The following is a 22,150-nucleotide window of genomic DNA, read 5'->3' as shown; positions in this document are numbered from 1 at the left end:
GAAACACGATTAGGCCACAGATCTCCTCAAGCCAATTCTAGATTGTAGCTGTTTTGTAATTCACCTCAGTTGAGGTACATATCCCTTGATAGCAATTGATCTCAGGCCTGAAAGCTCCAATTGAAGGGGTCAGTTCCAGATTTCCGCTCCCCTCTGTGTAAGGGAGGACTTCCGAGTTTCACTTCAATGTGGCCTACATAGAATAGTGAGGTTGTGCCCACTTCTGGATTTCTCACTGAAGAAACAGCTCCTCTACCAATTCCCAATTGTCATTTTAAAATCCCAATTAGACCACCCAAAATCTTTGAATCTTTCCTTCTAATGGAGCAGTGGTGTTCCAATGGTAATGTCACTGAACTAGAATCCAGAGGACCAGGCTAAAGCTTGAGCGAAATGTTTTCAATTTCTACCACGGCAGCTGGTGAAATTTAAATACAGTGAATAAAATCTGAAACTGAAAGCTCATTTCAGTTACAAAAATACTCATCAATTGTTGTAAAAACCCATTTGGTTCACTGATGCCCTTCAGGGAAGTCAATCTCCTGCCTTTACCTGGTCTGCCCTACATATGATGCCAAATCCATGGAAGCGTGGTTGACTGCTAACTGGCCTCTGAAATGACCTAACAAACTACAGTTCAAGGGCACAGGAATGGGCAACAATTACTGGACTAGACAATGATGCCCATATCCCATTGAAGAATTTTTAAAAAATAATATTTTATATCCTGGTAACTCGAATCTGCAAGAGTCCATCTGTATGTAGAAATTCAAGAAAGTAGACATTGAATTGTAACCTTTGGCTTTAGAATGCTATCCATACACCACCATCTGAACTTCTAACAGTCTTTCTGAAAATACCAACTATTTGTCATTAACAGGTGTAAGTTTGCTTCATTCCTGACCATTGCGTTTCATAGTAATTTAATTTATCTGACAAACGTGCTTGATCGTCTTCTCAAAGACTTGATGGATGAATCAACTGCCCAGCCAAAGTTGCTACTCCGTCGCACAGAGACCGTGGTTGAGAAACTGCTCACTAATTGGGTCTCCCTGTGCATGTATGGCTTTTTGAGGGTAAGGGCTGTTATTCATATTGTTCTTTATGTTCAGGGTGTGCAATCTGTGTAATTGTGACCGTGGTATAGCTTTTTATTGAAGTTCAGCTTGCATATCAGCCTGTCACGTTTTCTAATTGGGATTGTTGAAATTGCTGGCATTTTTTGCCTATTAACTGCCCTGAGAAGGTGTTTGAGCCACCTTCATGAGCTTCTGAGTAATAGTTTGATACAACTGAGTGGTACTTTGCAGAGTTAACCATACTCATGTAGTCCATTCTGGGCAAGGACAGCAGGTTCCCTTCCCCAAAGGATGTTAATGAACCAGTTAAGCTTCATAGCCATTTTTGCTGAGATTAGCTTTTTTAAAATTTACTTTAAAACCTAAATTCAAACACTGAAACCACCTGTAGTGGGGTTTTGAATTCCTGTTCCTTTGGATTATTAGTTCAGTGACTCAATCACAGCATCATTGCTGAATTTGCTAAAAGCTGTTCCTGTTATGCTAGAAAATAGTGTCTCCCTGATGTATTCAATGTGAATGTTTTCAGATATTTTGCTGAGCCGAGTATTTCTGGAAGATCTGGGGCAGCAAGTTAGAACGTTCTTTGTTGATGAGTAGCTCGTGGTTGATGTCACAGAATAATACTATATTTGGTCTCATTACCCTTTTGCTTAAGAGGGACTTTTTTTTACAAGAGTTAGTCTGAGATTTTGGTCTTGATCACTAAAGTTCCTCTTAACATTACTGGGCTCACAGCCGACAGGGTGTCCACTTTTAAACTGAGCTTTTATACTCAGTGATCTCTTACTGAGAACAAGATGCGATTACAGGGAGAGTTGAGTTGTCCTTTAACTATAGTTCGATGTCCCAGAGACCGGTGAGATATCTACCATTCATTCATATCCGCTAATAACTTGCCAGACTTTCGGAGGAAGTCAAAATACTCTTCCCAATATGGACAAACAGTTACAATATTGAGAGTGTAAAATGGCTGAGATGATTTGTAGGGGACATTGGATAGAGGAAAGAACAGCCCATCCCACCTGTTTTACCCCCCGCATCCCACTGCAGTGCAAAGTTCTGCACTATACATGGGAGCTGTGATAATTATGTTTCTCCATGAAATCCAGGTGTCAATTCCTCAAATTAATCCTAATTAAACCAAAGGTATCAGTTGTAGGTCAGTAACTTGTGGGTTCAAACCCCACTCCAAACACTTGGACATATAATCTAGACTGACACTGAGAGAACAAATGCTGCACTATCAGAGGTGCAATCTTTCAGGGGAAATATTAGAGACCCTATCTGCCTTCTCATTGTCCATCGAAGTTCCCATGGCACTGTAGAAAAAAAAGCAGAGAAGTTATCCCTGGTGCCTTAACCAATGTTTGTTGCTCAATCAACTTCACTGAAGCAATTGACCTGTCATTATCAAATTGCTGTTTGTGGGAGCATGTGTGTGTAAACTGACTATTATATTTCCCACATCACTAACTTTCAGAAAACACTTAATTGACTGTAAATCTCTTTGGGACATCCAGGGGCCATGAAAGATGCCATAAAAATACAAGTCAGTCTTTCTCTGAGAAGCTGCTTTCATAAAATAGCAGATATGTGGTTCTCCAGGCACTGAGAATTGCCAACCTTCTAATTGCAGGAATCTGTTGGAGAGCAATTATTTAAGCTTGTATCTGCAATAAAGCAACGGATTTACCTGGGTCCAGTGGATGCAGTGAGTGGTAAAGCATTGTATACGCTAAATGAAGACTGGCTATTGTGGGAGGTTTCAGACTTTAAAACTCTGGTAAGTGACACCTTAATCAGGGCAACAAATGTGAATTAACTCCCATTAGCTGCTACAAGATTGTGAGGATTTACCTTCCTTGTTTAAATATAAAGAGCAATTCTTAACTTTAAGATAGCATCAGAAAATAAAATATTTGTCTACATCATTATTTTGTGGAATTCATTGTCAGACCAGAATTAAAGCGAATTATTCCACTTTAGCAGTATTATCCACCTCTTGACACTGTAAGTTCATTTCCTGTTGAGAAGGTTTTTGTACATTGTAATATTGCAACAAACCAGATGTTCATGAGGAACTAATGGAGAATTATAGAAGTTCCCCTTTTTGATCTTGCTAAGATTATGTGGAAGTTGAACTATTAGAGTCTAAAATGCAAAAAAGTGAAATTATAAAGTTCATTTTCAACCCCAAAGTTTGAAGTACTTTATCTGTTCATCAATGTAGAGAATGAGTAAACTTTCAAACAAGCTCCAAACAACCGTCTCAATGTATTCAAATCACCCGATTGCTTTCAACGCTTTATCAGCTTTTTCTGATAGTTCCCATGTTCACATTTATAATGGAAACTACCTAAGTAAACATGCACCCTTTAGCCAGTGTAGTGCCACCATCTGTGAGTGACTGTTGTTCAATCCAGTTAATCTAATTTTGATGATGCTGATTAAGGCAGAAATGTTCGAGAGAACAGTGGGGAGAGCTCTGCTGGTGCCATCGCCATTCCTTAATCTTTAATAAAGTATATTTTTGAAATAAATAAAATGTATAGTCTGGTTCAAGTAAGAAATGCCGTTGGATAGAGTCAAACTCCAATGTTTGCTTGTTTCCTTGATATGCTACTCCACAGAACCGAACTGCGTTTGTGATTATATATAAAGTTCTTTTTATGAATAAAATATATTGTTAAGTAAAAAGTCTATATGTGGTGTAAAGCTTGGGGCAGCTGCCTCCAAGGCACAGTGGGGAAAGACCACCATCTTCTGCTGAAGTTCAATTTTGAAGCTAGTAAAGAAATAAGCGCAGAAGCGGAGGCGACAGAAAAGCTGTTCGACGTCCAGGCGTGAGCAGTATTCATTGATGTTCAGGTGGAGGGGGATGAAGGTGAGTCCTTTACTGAGGACTGACCGTTACTTTACTAGCTTCAAAATCTCCCCACCCTTAACCTCATCTCAAGACCAGCCCCCCTCTCATCCCCGCCTCCTTGACCTGTCCGTCTTCTCTCCCACCTATCCGCTCCTCCCACTTCACTGACCAACCCCCACCCCACTTCCTACCTACACTCACCTTTACCGGCTTCATCCCCGCCTCCTTGACCTGTCCATCTTCTCTCTCACCTATCTGCTCCACTATCCACCTTCTATCACCGCCCCCCCTCTCTATTTATTTCAGAGCCCCCTTCCCCTCTCCCATTTCTGAAGAAGGGTCCAGACCCGAAATGTCAGCTTTTCTGCTCCTCTGATGCTGCCTGGCCTGCTGTGTTCATCCAGCTCTACACCGTGTTATCTATATCACATCTGAGATGCATGAAGGGCCATTCAGGCACAATTTAACATTGAGCACACATTACACCCAAGCTGTTGACATGAAGAACTATCACAGACACACTGTACACCCTCTGGTCAACGTATGCAGAATTCTTAGGACAGACACACAATTCTGCTTAACATCTGCCAGAGCTTTATATCCTGAAGGAGCAGAGCTTATCTTGTGAGGTCAGTTAGTCCTTTCAGGTCCCAACTACTTTATGCAACAGGACCAATCCATGAAAGGCCATAAACTTATGGAGTGGTCAAAAGGTGCTGGTTTGGCCTCTTAACAAAGCTGTTAGCCTTGACTATCATGGTGGCACGTGTCACTTTACTTTGCTGTCAGTTACTGTTTGCCAGCTGCAAAAAATCGATGTTTGGTGCTCTTCATGTCACAGTTCCAAGCATCCTTGAAGCAGAGCTCTGATTACCTGGCTTTGGTTATGTCATCACACAGAAAATTCTCAACAGGCTATGTGACCATCACCCATTCTGAGAAGGTGCCTGAAGCAAGCACGATTGTCTCTCTTCAATGTGGGCCAATATATTTGAGACCTTTTCCTGTAAGGCTGCCACAATCATGATTTTCTCCTTCTATGTGGTGTCCAGAAAATGCTGAAAAGATTAAAGTGTCATTATCATGGGATTTCTCCCTTCCTCCCAAGGCCCCTCACCAAGACGAGCTAAACTGTGCAGCAACTGGCCAATGAATGAGATTTCAGTTTCAGCAAGTTGGCTCAGAAACTGACAGATAGGCGGAGACAGACCCCCTGAGAAAATAGATGAGATTCACATGGGGAGAGATGGAGTGAACTGAGGAAAGAGTGGTCAATGGAGTGCAGCGCTTAAAGAGATGACAAGCAAGCGTACGCAGGAACCATATACAGAGGGAGAGAAATGGGCAAGGATCAAGAGAATAGATGAGGATAGGGCAGTGGATGTTGTCTATATGGACTTTAGTAAGGCCTTTGACAAGGTCCTGCATGGCAGGCTAGTTGTGAGGGTTGGGTCGCATGGGCTCCAGGGAGAGCTGGCTAATTGGATTCAAAACTGGCTCGATGGTAGGAAGCAGAGGGTGATGGTTGAAGGTTGTTTCTCAGACTGGAGGCCTGTGACTAGTGGTGTGCCACAGGGGTCGGTGCTGGGACCTTTGTTATTTGTTATTTATATAAATGATCTGGATGTGAATATACAGGGCATGATTAGTAAGTTTGCGGATGATACAAAATTAGGAGGGATCGTTGATAGTGAGGAAGGTTATCAAAAATTACAGAGAGATTTTGTCTGCCATTGCTTGTGGGATGGAGTTTAAAAACAGGGAGGCTATGCCGCAGTTGTATAGGGTCCTGGTGAGGCCACACCTGGAGTACTGTGTGCAGTTTTGGTCTCCTTTCTTGAGAAGAGATATACTAGCACTGGAGAGGGTGCAGAGGAGATTCACTCGGTTGATTCCAGAGTTGAGAGGGTTGGATTATGAGGAGAGACTGAGTAGACTGGGCTTATACTCATTGGAATTCAGAAGAATGAGGGGAGATCTTATAGAAACATATAAGATTATGAAGGGAATAGATAAAGTGGAGGCAGGGAGGTTGTTTCCGCTAGCAGGTGAAACTAGGACTAGAGGGCATCACCTCAAAATAAAGGGAAGCAGATGTAGGACTGAGGTCAGGAGGAACTTCTTCACCCAAAGGGTTGTGAATCTGTGGAATTCCCTGCCCAGTGAAGCAGTTGAAGCTACCTCACTGAATGTGTTTAAGGCAAGGCTAGATACATTTTTGACCAGTAAAGGAATTAAGGGTTATGGTGAGTGGGTGGGTAAGTAGAGCTGAGTCTCAAAGATCAGCCATGATCTTATTAAATGGCGGAGCAGGCTCGAGGGGCCAGACTCGAGGGGCCAGATGGCCTACTTCTGCTCCTAGTTCTTATGTTCTTATGTTCTAAATTGGGAAGTGGGCTGAGGATTGGCAAATGCAGTTCAATACAGATAAGTGTGAGGTCATGAACTTTGGAAAGTCAAACCAAGGTAGGACTTATACAATAAATGGTAAGGTCCTGAGGAGTGTTGTGGAACAGAGGGACCTAGGAGTACAGGTACATAGTTTGTTTAAAGTGGTGTCACAGGTGGACAGTGTGGCCAAGAAGGCATTTAGCATGCTGGCCTTCATCGGTCGAGGCATTGAGTATAGGAGTTGGGATGTTATGTTATAGCTGTATAAGTCATTGGTGAGGCCGCACTTGGAATATTGTGTACAGTTTTGGTCACCCAATTATAGGAAAGACATAGTTAAACTGGAAAGTGTGCAAAGAAGATTTACAAGGATGTTGCCAGAACTAGTAGGCCTGAGTTATAGGGAGAAGTTGGCCAGGATAGGGCTTTATTCCTTGGAACGTAAGAGAATGAGGGGTGACCTTGTTGAAGTATATAAAATCATGAGGGGCATAGATGGGATGAATGCATGTAGTCTTTTTCCCAGGGATGGGGAATTGAAAACTAGAGGGCATTGGTTTAAGGTGAGATGGGACAGATTTAAGAAGGACCTGAGGGGCAACTTCTTCACGCAGAGAGTGCTGCGTATATGGAATGGAATGCCAGAGAAAGTGGTTAAAGCAGGTACAATAGCAACATTTAAGAAACATTTGGATACGTAGATGGATGGGAAGGGTTTAGAGGGATATGGACCAAATGCAGGCAATTGGAACAAGCTGAGTGGGCACCATGGTCAGTCTGGACCAGTTGGACTGAAGGATCTGTTTCCATGCTATGTTACTCTGTGACTCTATGACCACTGATGGTTACTGAACTGTACCTTGCCTCACCCTTGGACTGCTAGGGAGGAGCACTGTGTGGTGAAATTTTCGAAGAGAAACACCTTTGACCACAAGTCCATCAGGAAGATGTCAGCATGTGGCATCCTCAAGACTTTGTGGGAAAAGGTGACAGTGAATCATGTCACATGGTTCCCTGCACTGACTGTCAAAGTCATTTGGCAGACTGCCTCATCACCAGAACTTTCCAACAAACACCAAGACTTGGCTGGTGGTGAGAAGGTCACTGCTTGTGAGATACTTCTTGGAGCCCTGAAGTAACTAAGGGGGGTGGTAGAGACTGTCACACATCTCCTTCTGGAATGTGCCTTTGTGAAGGAAGTCTGGAGAGAGATACAGAGGTTCGTCCCGAGCAGCTCTGTGATGCAGGACTATGTGCTCTATGGTCTGTCCCCCGGGATCCACACCGAGATGAACATCAGCTGTGCCTGGAGGTCCATCAGCTTTGTGAAAGATGCTGTTTGGTTTGCCTGAACCATTTTGGTCTTCCAGAACAAGGAGTTGACCTCGACTGAGTGTTGCAGACTGGCGCATTACAAGGTCCAGGACTACGTGCTGAGGGAAGCACTAAAGCCTGGGGCAGCTGCTGCCAAGGTACAGTGGGGAAAGACCACTGTCTGAGATCTTCCTGCTGAAGGTAAATGAGGATCCATTCAGTTATTGGATCCTGCTGGTGGCCCAAATGCATGTAAATATAGTGTGGTTCAAGTAAGAGATGCCTTTGGTTTGTTTGGATAGAGTCAAACTCTACTGTTTATTTGTTTCCTTCTCATGCTAATGTACAAAACGGAACTGCTTTTGTGACTATGTATGTATATTTGTTTTATAAATAAAGTATATTTTTGAAATAAAAAAAAGACTTAGTGTTGGGCTGGAGGCCATGCGTTCGGGTCTCACTCCAGACATTTGAGCACATAATCTAGGCTGCCACTCCAGTGAAGTACTGAAGGAGTGCTGCACAGTTGGGGATGCTGCTTTCAGATGAGATGTTAAATGCTCTCATGCAGACCTCAAAGATCCTATTGTATCACCTGAAGCATAATTGTTGAGTATTCCCTGGTTTTATCATTCAATTAGATTCTAAAAATTATCTGGCCATTTTTTGCTCATTGTTCTATATGACAGCTTGTTCTGAGAAAACGCTCAGCCAGGTTTTCTACTCTACAAGAATAACCACAGTTCAAAAACACCCCTGTCTGGCTGCAAAGCACTCTGGGATGCCTTGAGGTTGTGGAAGGAGTTACAGACATGCAAGGGGTCTTTTTCTTTGCAAGCCTTGACTTCAGAAGATCAGTAGTTGTTCTGCTTTTATCAAGTTCTGTTGGTTAATGATTTAATTTGACAAGGTCAGGTTCATGATAAAACAATGAAGCTGCCTGCATCAGTTCCTTTATTTTTAACCACTTTGCCTTAGTTTGTGTTGTTATGTGGGTGAAATTGTTCCATTATGTACTACATTAAATGATCTTTCATTTGACCATGTGAGCAGAGGCCCTCCATCAAGCTTCTGTGTGCTGTCTTGGCATAGAGGAAAGAAATAACTTGCATTTATAAAAAATATTAGGTTGGTATCTCACCAAAAACACCAACAGCATATCATACATATTAAATTACCTCAAAGCACAGCGTAAACAATTATGAAAGCCCCTTTCCAGTTAACAGGATCTTGCTGACCAACGGTAAAAACAATGAACAGTTCATCTGTTCCTGCTTGATGGGGAAATATGACCAACAGAATTTCCAGGTACATTCCAAATTGTTTTCACATTGGTGGTGAGCTGCCTTCTTGATATATCACAGCTCATTTGGTGATGGGACACCCACGGTGCTGTCAGAAAGGGAATTTTCCAGGATTTTTACCCCCTGGACAGTGAAAGAATGATGATATATTTTCAACTCAGGTGAGCGTGTTGCCAATGGAGTGGCTATGTATTCCAAGAGGTCTGAAAATATCTCATTCTCTCTTACCACAGAGAGTGAGGACCTGACTTTGTGAGAGTTGTAGGATCCCACAGTACAGGGCACCGTGACTACGTGTCACTTTGCCAGCATCGCATGCCGGCCCCGTCTCTGAGATCTACTGCATCCAAAAGGATTCCACCTTCTCAGTGTATTAGATCACAAACAATGTATCATGCAGTTTGGTGTCTGGTGTCCTGCTGCCTTTCTCGTTTAGAGGTTTAGAAAAAAATGAGAGGTGATCTGATGGAAATATATATGCACTTGTGGGGACATGATAGGGTGGATGCTGAGATATTTCCCCTTGTAGAAGAGACTAATCCCAGGGAATTTAAAAATGAGGAGACTCCCATTTAAGACAGATATGAGTAGAATTTATTTCTCAGAGAGTTGATAATGTGTGAAATTCTCTTTCCCAAAGAGTAGCAGAGGCTGGAACACTGAGTGTTTGTAAGGCTGAGTTAGATAAATTTTTTACTGGTAAGGGAGTCAAAGGTTGGAGGTGGTGGACAAGAAAGTAGTCTTGTTGTCACAATCAGATGGGCAAGATCTTATAGTCCAATTCGTTGCAGGCAGACTCCTACAACCTTTTAGTTCTCACTTTACTGCTCAAGTTGAATCAATGGCAATTCTGATGTGAACAGCAAAGCCCTTCAAACCATTTCTATATGATTTGCATGGCAGGACATGTGGGACTGTATCAGATAGCTTCAGAAAATTCATCTTGGGAAACCTCCAATCTGTTCACAATCTCAAAAATCGAGGTGACATTTCAGACAGATATCAGTTGCATGAGATGCAAATTAATTTTTTTTGCATCTTAAAATGAAGGCTCTTGCCATCTGAATTTACTGCTTATGTTAGTTTCTCAAATTCATTTCTGTCCTCTCCCAGTAATAGTATAAAGTATAAATCTTAATCAACCATTGATACTCTTTCATGAATATATATAGAATTAAGCAAAATTTTCTGAAATTACCCTCTGTATGTTTGAGTTTTTTGTTGCACTGCTTCATTATTTTATTACTGAGGAATAACTCCTTGTTTACAGCAATTTCCAGATCAGGAGGTTTATGATGCATTGGTGAAATTGTGAGAATGGACATTAATGTTGTGGGTCTCACTGCATCTCTTTCCTGACAGAAACTGGACGTTTCATTCCAACTGAACACAGGGGCTAACAACGACAATGACCTGGACAGCAAGCCCACTCTAGAGGTGGATGTTCTGGATTGTGACACTATAGGACAAGCAAAGGAGAAAATTTTTGAGGCTTTCTTCAGCAGATACGGTTACTCACAGAGATTCCAAATGGAAGATATCGACCTGGGTAATTTCCTTCTCAAATTTTCAGTTCAAACTTCCTTTGAACAACTGGGGCATCTATGCTTAACAGTCCAGGTGAATTCCAATATCCTTTGCTAATCTTTTATCAAAACAGCTCCAGCTCACATACTGAAAACTAAAGATACAGCAGGAATAGATACTGAGGACCACAATAGCTCTGTCTACTGGAGTCGACTTAGATCTTGCAGTGTGGGGACAGTTTCAAATTCCACAGGTGGATTGAAATTCAGTGCATTGTAGACATTATGAGGACAATGAGTGTAGAACTTTAAAAGGACAAGTTGCTGGAGTGGGCAGATAGATGGCAAATGAAGTTTAATGCAAGAAGTGTGAACTGTTACATTTTGGTGGAAAGGATGGGGAGAGACTGTAAAATAAAGGGTGTGACTCTAAATTTTGTACAGGAGCAGAGAGACCTTGGTGTGCATGTGCAAAGCAACAGTTTGTGTCTGTTGAGTTGATGTCACTCATTCACTGATTAATTTACTGTTTCTTGGTTGTTCTAGAATATGTTAATAATGGATCAAATCAAATACTCCAAGATATCGACCAATCATCACAAGTTCTTGAAAATGGGACAAAGAAATTAAACACAGTTGGACACTATCAGGTATGAGGCTGATTCTGGTCATATCTGCACCAATCGTTTTCAATTGGAGCTTAGGGAGGAGAGAACAGGGAAGGGAAGGTAGGGATATGTGTGTGTGTGTGTGTGTGTGTGTGTGTGTGTGTGTGTGTGTGTGTGTGTGTGTGTGTGTAAATGTACCTGCGTGAGTGGCTGTGAGATGTCTTTTGTATGTGAGTTTCAGGGGCAGATATTCACCAACAAAGCTGTGGGCTATAAAATTTCCCAACAGGGTAGACCCATCTCTCTTGGTGAAGAGAGAGCAAGGTATTGGCCGGGGAGAGTAAGCTATCGGGAGGGAAGGGTGAGGTAGGGGAGTGGGTGGAAAAGCATATGAGGGAGAGGGGGATGGATTTTAGGGATCAAGATCCCATGTTGTAGGTTTAGGAGAGAGTACATTTTTGGTTGCAGTGAATATGCATGTGAGTGTCGGAGTCACTGTGAATGTGTACGTATGTGCAAGTGTCTGTGTGTCTGTATGGATGTGTGTGTGTGTGTCTGCGTGTGTGTGTCTCTGCATGTGTGTGTGTGAGTGAGAGTGTGTGTGTGTGTGTGTGAGAGTGAGAGTGTGAGTGTGTGAGTGAGTGAGTGTGTGTGTGAGTGAGATTGTGTGTGTGAGTGAGATTGTGTGAGTGAGAGTGTGTGTGTGAGTGAGAGAGAGTGTGTGTGTGGATTTGTGTGTGTGTGTATGTGGGAGAGACAGTATGTGTGTGTGGGTGAGTGTGTGTGCATGTGTGTGAGAGTGAGTGCATGTGTGTGTGTGTGCGCGTGCGCGCGTGTGGGTGAGTGAGTGTGTGTGTGTGTGTGTGGATTTGTGTGTGTGTGTGTGTGTGTGTGGGAGAGAGAGTATGTGTGTGGGTGAGTGTGTGTGCGTGTGAGTGTGTGTGTGTGAGTGAGTGCGTGTGTGTGAGTGAGTGTGCGTGTGAGTGTGCGTGTGTGTGTGTGTGTGTGTGCATGTGGGTGAGTGAGTGTGCGCGCGCGCGTGTGTGTGAGTGTGTGTGTGTGTGTGTGTGTGTGAGTGAGTGAGAGAGAGAGAGTGTGTGTGTGTGTGTGTGTGTGTGTGTGTGTGTAAATGTACCTACGTGAGTGGCTGTGAGACTGTTAATGTGTGTCTTTTGTATGTGAGTTTCAGGGGCAGATGTTCACCAACAAAGCTGTGGGCTATGAAATTTCCCAACGGGGTAGACCCATCTCATTTCCGTACATTCATTCCAGGGAAATGGGGGCAGGATGGATTCAGGCCCATCACCTCCACGGCAATTCAGAAGGGGTCATGGGGCCAAGAAGGCTGGTTGGAAGGTCCACTTCAGTTCCCTGAGACTTTGGCCTGGTTGTGTAAAAGGCCATTTGTCCTCTAACCCACCCAGTCCTATTGCCCCCACATATCTCCTCATGTTAAATACATGCCCTCTCAAACCCCTATATGATCCTCATCACTTCCACAGCCACTCACCCTGTATCCATTATGGGCAAACCAGCCAAAAGAAGATGATACAAGATAAACTAACAATCTGACAAAGTTCTTGCTACACATTTGATACTGCAAAAAAAAGCTCCTATATAAATCTCCACAAATGGCCAAGCTTTTACAAAACAAAAGCACCTCTCCATTTGCAACATCAGAAACAGCCAAATTGTTAATCGCATCTTAATATTCTCAGTCTGTCAATCAACATAAGGCTATGAGACCATAAAACATAGGTGCAGAAATTAGGCCATTCGTCCCATCGAATCTGCTCCGCCATTCAATCATAGCTGATAAGTTCCTCAACCCCATTCTCCTGCTTTCTCCCCATCACCCTTGATCCCCTTGATAATCAAGAACCTATCTATCTCAGTCTTAAATGTACTCAATGATATGGCCTCCACAGCCTTCTGTGGCAGTGAATTACATAGATTCACCACGCTTTGGCTGAAGACGTTTCTCCTTATCTCCGTTCTAAAAGGTCTTCCTTTTCCGCTAAGGCTGTGCCCTCAGGTCCTAGACTCTCCTACCAATGGAAGCATCTTCCTAACATCCCCTCTGTCCGGGCCATTTAGTATTCTGTAAGTTTCAATTAGAACTCCCCTCATCCTTCTAAACTCCAATGAGTATAGTCCCAGAGTCCTCAAACGTTCCTCATATGTTAAGCTTTCCATTCCTGGGACCATTCTTGTGAACTTCCTCTGAACCCGCTCCAGGGCCAGTACGTCCTTCCTGAGATATGGGGCCCAAAACTGCGCACAACATTTGAACCCAGCCCCTTATTAAGTGATTTTGAAAGTTTTAAAACTCTGGAAAGTATTCATAATCAACTCAGCTGCAAAACAGCCTCTTGCAAAATGTCAACACTGAAGTTTATTGAAACTGCAGAAGCAAACAGCTAATAACTTTTAAAAACCAGTCAATAGCTTTTTCTAAGCTACACCAGGCGACCAGACTGTCAATGCACTCTAGCAGTAGGTGTCAGCTTTATTTTACACTATAGCCTGGCTTTATTCAGTTTTTTAAAGAGCTGGGGATTTAATCACCTCAGATCATGATACTTCAACAGATCCCCATCTACCTGTCTTGAGTTTTTATGCCTGCTGCAGAAAGTTGTGGCTCGGACCCCTTGGAATTGCAAAAAAAATGAGGTAAATTTGCACTCAGTCCCAATTTCAAGTGGATCTGCTGTGTTTGGAATTGCTGCCTGGGTGTCTAACATTTGGCCTTTCCAGCACCTGGTAGTGTGGGTATCTGTCAGGGTCAGGGCCATCCTGTGCCCAGGGGCCAATTTTTTAAGGGCTGCTGCCGTCAGCCTGTCTGTACAAAAAAATATCCAGCGCTGAGTGTTAGTGTGTGCTTGTGAGTGAGAGTGAGTATGAGGATTAGTCTGTGTTTACTTGCAAAAGAATGAGAGCGACAGAGTAAGTGTGTGCACGAGTATGTTCGATATACATTTGTGATTGTGTGTGTATTTTTGACAGTGTCTGTAACTTGTTAATTCTTCGTGTCCCTATTCAGATTCCAGCTGGAGCATCAATGGTCGCAGTTAGAAGAGTAGATCATCCAAAAAGAGGTAAACTTTAAAAGAATTGAAGCAGCCTCTTTAATCATTGTTTGACTTTTTTGTTTGATCAGTTCATGTAGCTGTGAAGTGCCTGGGGATATTTTATCATGTTAATGATGTATAAAGATATGAAACAACAGAGTGTGTGTATGGGCAGAAGGGTCTTTTTCTCTGCTATAGATCTCTATGACCCCTAGAATGTCACTCTCACTGATTATTTTAAAACTGACATATGCCTGAGTGAAAATTCATGAGCTGGGATTTCCTTTATCTTTCTGATATATATCTAAAAATCATTCATACATTCCCACAGTTCAAAACCATATTTAAGTGTTGCTTAATCATCAGAAGCACACAGTTCATTTTTCAGCACTGCTTGTCTTTAGTACACGATTCAAAATTTAGAATTCTGTACACATATACAACAGCTACCTCCTATATAAATCACCCTCTCTCATTTGCTCTAGATAATAGATCTGCAGAGAAACTTTGTCACCTGGTATGTATTTCACTCCAGTTCAATTTATAATTACCATCTCTAGTGATGCATTCGTTTTGTGACGATATCTTGCCTTCTTTAGATTTCACCAAATTCAGAATTTGCAGAAACCCCCACTCCAGATGGAGGAAAACAAAAGTTCAAGGTTAAGGAGATGTATCTAACAAAGCTGCTATCTTCTAAGGTACTGTTACACTCGTGAAACTGTGACTGTTCCTTTACTATTTTGCTCCATTGATGTGGGTAAAATTAACCGTGATATTTCCAAACGGTTTGAAACCTGACAGTTAATTGTTATTAATTGCTTCTTCCCCTTGACAAGCTGCTACTTCCATTTATGTAGCACCTTTCATAGTTTCACTTTATAGCCAACACGTACTTTGGAAATGTAGTCACTAGTGCAATATAGGACGCTAAGCTGATCATTTGTGCAGAACAAGGATCCATCAACAGAAATGCGATGATGTAAAAGTCATCATTTCAGTAACCCAGTGATACATATTGACCAGGACTCGACTTCAGATAGTGCCATATGACATTATTCATTCGTGAGAATGTAAATGGTGGTGTAATGATATTATCACTGGACAGTAATCTAAAGATCCAGGCTAATGCCCTGGGATCTGGGCTCAGTTCACATGGTGCCTGGTGAAATTTGAATTGGATTAATAAATCTGGATTTTAAAGCCCGTCTAATGGTGACCATGTTGATTTTGAAAGTCAGTCGTAAAAACCTGTATGGTTCACCACTGTACTTATGAGAAGGAAGATCTGCCATCCTTACCTAATCTAGCCTACACGTGACTCCAGACCCACAGCTACTTGGTTGACTCTTAACTGCCCTTTGAAATGGCTATGCAAACTACTCAGTTGTATCAAGTTGTTACAAAGTAGGTAAAAGAAATGAAGCTGGACATTTGGCATTGACCTAAGCTGGGAATGATAACAGTAAACTCTAACCCTGTCAACTCTGCAAAGTCCTCCTTACTTTAGAGACTTATGCCAGAAGTGGGGAGAGCTGTCTCACAGACTAGCTAAGCAACAGCCTGACATAGTCATACTCACAGAAACATATCTTAGAGACAAAGCCGCAGACACCACCATCACCATCCCTGGATATGTCCTGTTCCATCAGCAGAGGCAGACCTGGCAGAGGTGGCAGCACAGAGGTATACAGTTGGGAGGGATTTACCCTGGGAGTCCTTAACATTGACTGCAGACCCCTCGAGGTCCCATGGAAATGGGTCAAACATGGGCAAGGAACCCTCTTGCTGATTGCTACCTACTTCACCCTTTGTCATTTCTCCCAATTAATGAATCAGTGTTCCTCCATGTTTCTCTGAGGGTGGTAAGGCATAGGGTGTATACTGGAAAGAGGATTTCAATGTCCATCACCAAAAAAAATAGCTTGGTGACTGATCTGACCAAGTCCTAAAGGACATGGCTACAAGACTGGAATTCTGACAGTTGGTGAGAGACCTCACCTTCCCCAGTCTACCTGCAGCACATGCATTTGTTCATGCATGACAGTATCAGCAGGATGACCGATGCACAGTTCTTATGGAGCTAATGTCCCATCTTCACAGTAAAGGTACCCTGTACTGGCTGTGTAGCACCATTACCTTGTTGAATAGGGTAGAATTGGACAGATCTACCAACTCAAAACTGGGCATCTGTGTGGCATTGTGGGCCATCAGCACCAGCTGATTATATCCCACAACAATCTGCAACCTCATGGCCCTACATATCCCCCACTCTACAATTACCATCAAGCCAGGGGATCAACCCTGGCTCAATAAGAATGCAGAAGAAAAATACCAGACATACCTAAAAATGAGGTGTCACCCTGGTGAAGCTACCAAACAGGACTACTTATGTGTCAAACAGCAAGTGATACAGAGCTAAGCGATCCCAGAACCAATGAGTCAGAACTGAAAGAACTACAGATGCTGTAAATCAGGAACAGATTTTCCTGTTCCTGATTTTCCAAAAGCTGCTGGAAAAGCTCAGCAGGTCTGGCAGCATCTGTGAAAAAAAACATCAGGGTTAACATTTCAGGTCCAGTGACCCTTCCTTAGAACAGGATAATTCCAAACCAGCCAATTACCACCTCGTCAGTCTATTCTCAATCATTAGTTAGGGTGTCATCAACAGTGCTGTCCAGCAGCACTTACTCAGCAATAGCCTGCTCGCTGATCCTCAGTTATTCTGCCAGAGCCACTCAGCTCCTGACCTCATTACAAATACAGACAAAAGAATTGCACCCAAGAGGTGAGGTGAGAGTGCCTGCCCTTGACATCAAGGCCCCGTTTGACTGAGTGTGAAATCAAGGAGTCCTAGCAAAACTGGAGTCAATGGGATTCAGGTGGAAAGCTTGCTGTTGGTTAGAGTCATACATAATACATAGGAAGATGGTTGTGGTTGTTGGAGGTCAGTCATTTCACCCCCAGGATCCTCAGGGTAGTGACCTAGGCCCAACCATCTTCAGCTGCTTCATCAATGACCTTCCCTCCATCATAAGGCCAGAAGTGGGGGTGTTCACTGATGATTGCACAATGCTCAGCACTATTCATGACTCCTCAGATACTGAAGCAGTCCATGTTCAAATGCAGCAACATCTGGGCAACATCTAGGCTTGGGCTGACAAATAACAAGTAACTCCTGCACCAAGTAACAGGCTGACAATGATCATCTCCAAGAAGAGAGGATCTAAACACTGTCCCTTGATATTCAATATGCTTACCGCCACTGAATCCCCCACAAACAACATGCTGAGGTTTATAGTTGACCAGAAACTGGACTCACCACATAAATACAGTGGCTACAAGAACATGTCAGAGCCAGGGAATTCTACAGTGAGTAACTCACCTCCTGACTCCCCAGAGCATGTCCACCATCTACAAGGTACAAATCAGGAGTGTGATGGAATATTCTCCACCTGCCTGGATGAGTCCAGATTCAATAGCATTCAAAAAAGCTGGACCCCCATCCAGGACAAAGCAGCCCCCACTTGATTTGCAGTCCATTCACCTCTGATACTCACTAGTTGCAATGTATACTATCTACAAGATGCTACAGTTATATACCAAGGCTCCTTAGGCAGCAATTCCTCAACCTCTACCACATAGATGGATAAAGGAAGCAGATACATGGAAACACCATCACCTGTAAGTTCCCCTTTAAGCTGCCCACCATCCTGACTTGGAAATATATCACCATTCCTTCATTGTCACTGGGATAAAAATTTTGGCATTCCCTTCCTCACAGTGCTGTGGGCGTACCAAGATCACATGGATGCAAAAGTTCAATGTGCCTTAGCACCACCTTCTCAAGGTCAATTAAGACTGGGCAATAAATGCTGGCTTAGCCAGTGATGCCCACATCCTGGAAAATAATTAAAAGAATGTGGGTCTTTGGCTAATATTTTCAACTAAAAGATGGCACCTTGTAGCCATGTTCTGAATATGATTTGAACCCATTACACATATTCAAATATGCTAACACTGATACAAAACTGTTAATTTGGTATCATATTGGCAACAGTTCAACCCCAAGAGAGTACTTAGTTTAGTGCTCTAGTAATTCATAAACAAGTCATTAATTAAATCTTAGCTTAGTCTCCATGCTTCATAGCAACAATACCTCTGAGGTTTATTAAGTCACAATGAGATTAATTAGATATTTTATGAAAGAAAGATGGGCATTTATATAGCATTCTTCAGAACTTTAGGAGCTTTACAGTTGAAGAATGTATATGCTATTGCATTAAGGAATCAGTTTACAGAACAAACTCTCACAAACATCAATGTGATAACCATTGGACTTTGCCTATTAATGTTATGGACAAGACCAAACCCCCTTCAAACATATCAAGGAGATAGACTAGACTCTAACATTTATCCTATTTAAAGACAAGTGTAAGGTGCAGTGCTCCAGATGTAATGCAGTAGGTTATACTACATTCGTTTAAGCAAAGCATACTTTATTTGTACCCTACGATTAAAGTTCAAACAAAAGAAAGAAGAATTGATATAACTTTATTGGAAAACGTAACAGAATAATGTTTAACTACTAAACAGCAACTGCTCCAATATTGTAACATCCCATATACACACTTTTGGTAAAGGCAAATTCAGTAAAATAAATTGTCTCACATGCAATGTTTCTCCAGTCCATGAGGAAATAACATCAAGAGAAAATTCTGACAGACAGAGAACTCTTAGCATTTTGCTTTAGAAGGGAGAAATGTATGGCGGCTTCCAAACCCCAATAACTACTGAAAGCTAAACTAAAACCCTGTTTTTTTGGGAGCCTGACTCCACCCGTTTCTGCTGCTTCTATTGTTCCAACATTTAAAAAACTCCAAGGCCTCACAGGCTGTTTACCTTATTGGCTTGGAATAGACAACTTAGTATCTCTGTCTGAAACTCTCTTCATAAAAAAAGGACAAAATACACCTCTTTAAGCCATTGTATTATCATATAATGATAGCGAAACCATCAGCACTCACCATTGTATTCCTCTGAAAGTGAGAACAGTTTCTGGAGTCTGTGCACGTGGACCTAAACCTGGAATCCAGAGTTTTTGTCAGTGATTCTCTAAAGGATGTGTTGTTGAAGTTTCTGCAAACTGCAATCAATTAGAAATCACTGAACTGACTAGAACCTATCCTTTTATGCTGTACACAGAGCATGAGCCTTGCTGTAAAACTTCTTGGATCGAGTTACACCTTGATCAATGAGGTGGAACCAGGGTTTGGACAGTGTACTAAGCACTTAATTACTTCTAGAAAAACTTTCTGAACTTGAAAAACTAATGTTTTATTTGTGAAGTATCAAATTCCTCCATTATGACAATTTTTTTTGAAGTTTGTTCAATCTTTATCTCAATCCCATTCACGTGTCCCTATTAGATCTTTTGCTCTGTACTCAATGGATTTTCTTTGCTAGGTCGCTGTATGTGAGAATATTTCAATTTGATTGGGTTGCTTACCCTGACTGATGTCATCACTGTCCCGTCGACTTGGCTGGCCCCATATATAAACGAATGTCACGAAAGGGAAAATCCACCCTGCAGAAAGAGTTGGATTTTTCTATGCAATATTCTTCATGAAAGGCAGCAAACACTCCATTACTAACCGTGCAGTGTTTAGGTGATGTTGATTGAGAGATAAATATTGGCAGGCCAGTACGAGAAAACTCTTCTGTTCTGCTACAAAATTATGCATGGGATCCTTTATGTCTGTATAAGAATGTAAATGGAGCCTTGGTTTAACACCTCATTTGGAAACGTAAATCTGTGATAGTAAAACAAACCCTCAAGTACTGCAATGATTTGTCAGCGTCACTCATAGACTCATGTTTCTGGAGTCGTTCCTGCCTGTACAGGTGACCGTCCCTCTGTCCTGATGGTATTTGAAGTCACACTATCTAGATTAAAAAGTATACCACAGGACCGTCCATTCTAGTTTTGTTTCTTGACAATCTAGACGAGGCTGCCTGGTTATTCCTCTTTGGAAATATCTTACAGAAGCTCAAGTTGTTTGGGCCAGAATCCTTTTGGTTCTTTCTGGAGGTGTATTTTCTCTTTACAGCTTCTGAGATGTTTTTTTAAAAAAAAGTGTTCAGGAAATCAAGGAGCAGGTGTAAAGAAAAACAATTTTAAAAAATCATTTCACTTCTAGACTTCTTGTCACATATACTCTAGGCAGCAATTTCAATCTGACTCTAGCAGATTTTTTTGATGATGCATTTTCAACCACACCCTAAAAACGTTTCCATTTATCGGACAGTCTCTCTCTCTGAAACAATTATATTGCAATTTGTTGAAAGTGCTTTATAGATCAACTCCTCAAACCACAGGTCTCTTTCTGTTTCAGGTTGCACTTCACCCTTTTGTCGAGAGCCTTTTCAGAAGCATCTGGAACATTCCAAATAACAAGCCACCAATAGCCATTCGGCACATCTTTGACATTTTACATGCTCAGGCTGTCATTAAGAAGATAACTGATCCTGATGTTTTACACATATGGAAGACTAACAGGTACTGACTATTACATTATTAGTGGTGCTTTTGCTTAACTTTGAGTATTCTTACCATTTAGAAAATAGCACAGAGTTCCAAGATGTACTTTTGCCATCTTGAGATGAGGGTATGAGGGTTATAATGCACCCTAGACTTGAGGGTCTTGAACTGCCATCCTGTTCTGAAGGAAAGAGTTCAAAATATGTTCAGCAGACTGGCCAGTGTCTGTTGCTTCACTTGGTTCTGAACTGCCCCAGATCCAAAGTTCAATATCAATTCAACCAACATGGAGACATCCTGCCTTCCTCTATTACGTGGACACAACTGATCAAGATGACACAAGCCATGAGTTTCTAATGGGCAATGGATTTTTTTGTAAACTGGGCAAAGATCCTGTTATTCGGGAAATCTAGCTCAAAGCACATCCTTATTCAATGATTGCAGCTTTCATTCTGTCTATTCAGCTGCAGAATTCTTATTTCTCCAAAGGATTTTAGAACATTGGATGAACTTCCTGAGGAAGTGGTGGATGTGGGCACAATTATAACATTTAAATGACATTTGGATAAATACATGAATAGGAAAGGTTTGGGTGGATATGGACCAAGAGCAGGCAGGTGAGACAGGTTTAGTTTGGGATTATGTTCAGCATGGACTGGTTGGACCAAAGGGTCTGTTTCTGTGCTGTAGGACTCTATAACTCTATAACATGGGGCTTAACCCTACCCTTGTTTTTCCATGGACATTGCTGATTCACTGGATGTTTCCAGAATTTTGTTTGTAGTTTCTTAAGTCTAGTACAGTTGTATGTTGAGGGCACAAGTTGTGCTATCAATCATCAATATGTTGTTCCTCATTCTCTAAATGCACTCTAAACTCATGATCCTCCCTGTGTCCTGCTGACACATGAAGCTTTCTGATCAGATTGTGACCTTGCTTACATTGTTCCTTCCCTGTCTCATCACTGTCTTCCCCATTCTAAAATCTAACCCAAGAGTTGTCAAAAAAAGTAAGCAAATGGAACAGAAGAACCACATTTCTTACATCACAACAGTGATTCCTTCAGAGGTGCTTTATTGAATGTGAAGCATTTTCAGATGTCTGGAGGTTGTACTCATTGGAGTTTAGAAGAATGAGAGGTGATTCTTAGGAGATTTGACAAGGTAGGTGTGGAAGGATCGTTTCTCCTTGTAGGAGAGTCTGGAATCAAAGGGCATAATCTCGGAGTAAGGGGTTAGAACAAAGAACAAAGAAAATTACAGCACAGGAACAGGCCCTTCGGCCCTCCAAGCCTGCGCCAATCCAGATCCTCTATCTAAACCTGTCGCCTATTTTCCAAGACAACAAGGTGCAGGGCTGGATGAACACAGCAGGCCAAGCAGCATCATAGGAGCAGAGAGGCTGACGTTTCGGGCCTAGACCCTTCATCAGAAAAGGGGGAGGGGAA

General features: G+C 42.1%; 1 protein-coding gene across 2 annotated transcripts in view; it reads left to right on the top strand.

Annotated features, from left to right (window-relative positions):
- Nucleotides 1-22,150, top strand: part of plxnc1 (plexin C1) — a 115,569-nt gene that overhangs the window by 83,072 nt on the left and 10,347 nt on the right. For both annotated transcript variants that reach the window (XM_048610423.1, XM_020515381.2), the window contains exons 23-30: nt 881-1,076; nt 2,719-2,865; nt 10,320-10,506; nt 11,030-11,133; nt 14,135-14,189; nt 14,648-14,679; nt 14,762-14,863; nt 20,558-20,721. In XM_048610423.1, coding sequence (XP_048466380.1) covers nt 881-1,076; nt 2,719-2,865; nt 10,320-10,506; nt 11,030-11,133; nt 14,135-14,189; nt 14,648-14,679; nt 14,762-14,863; nt 20,558-20,721 — 987 coding nt within the window. The remainder of the gene's footprint in view (nt 1-880; nt 1,077-2,718; nt 2,866-10,319; nt 10,507-11,029; nt 11,134-14,134; nt 14,190-14,647; nt 14,680-14,761; nt 14,864-20,557; nt 20,722-22,150) is intronic.

Source organism: Rhincodon typus, chromosome 22 (genome assembly GCF_021869965.1).
Source record: "Rhincodon typus isolate 14 chromosome 22, sRhiTyp1.1, whole genome shotgun sequence".
Classification (NCBI taxonomy): domain Eukaryota; kingdom Metazoa; phylum Chordata; class Chondrichthyes; order Orectolobiformes; family Rhincodontidae; genus Rhincodon; species Rhincodon typus.
The sequence above is the reverse complement of the archived record's forward strand: the minus strand, read 5'-3'. Positions and strand labels throughout refer to the sequence as shown.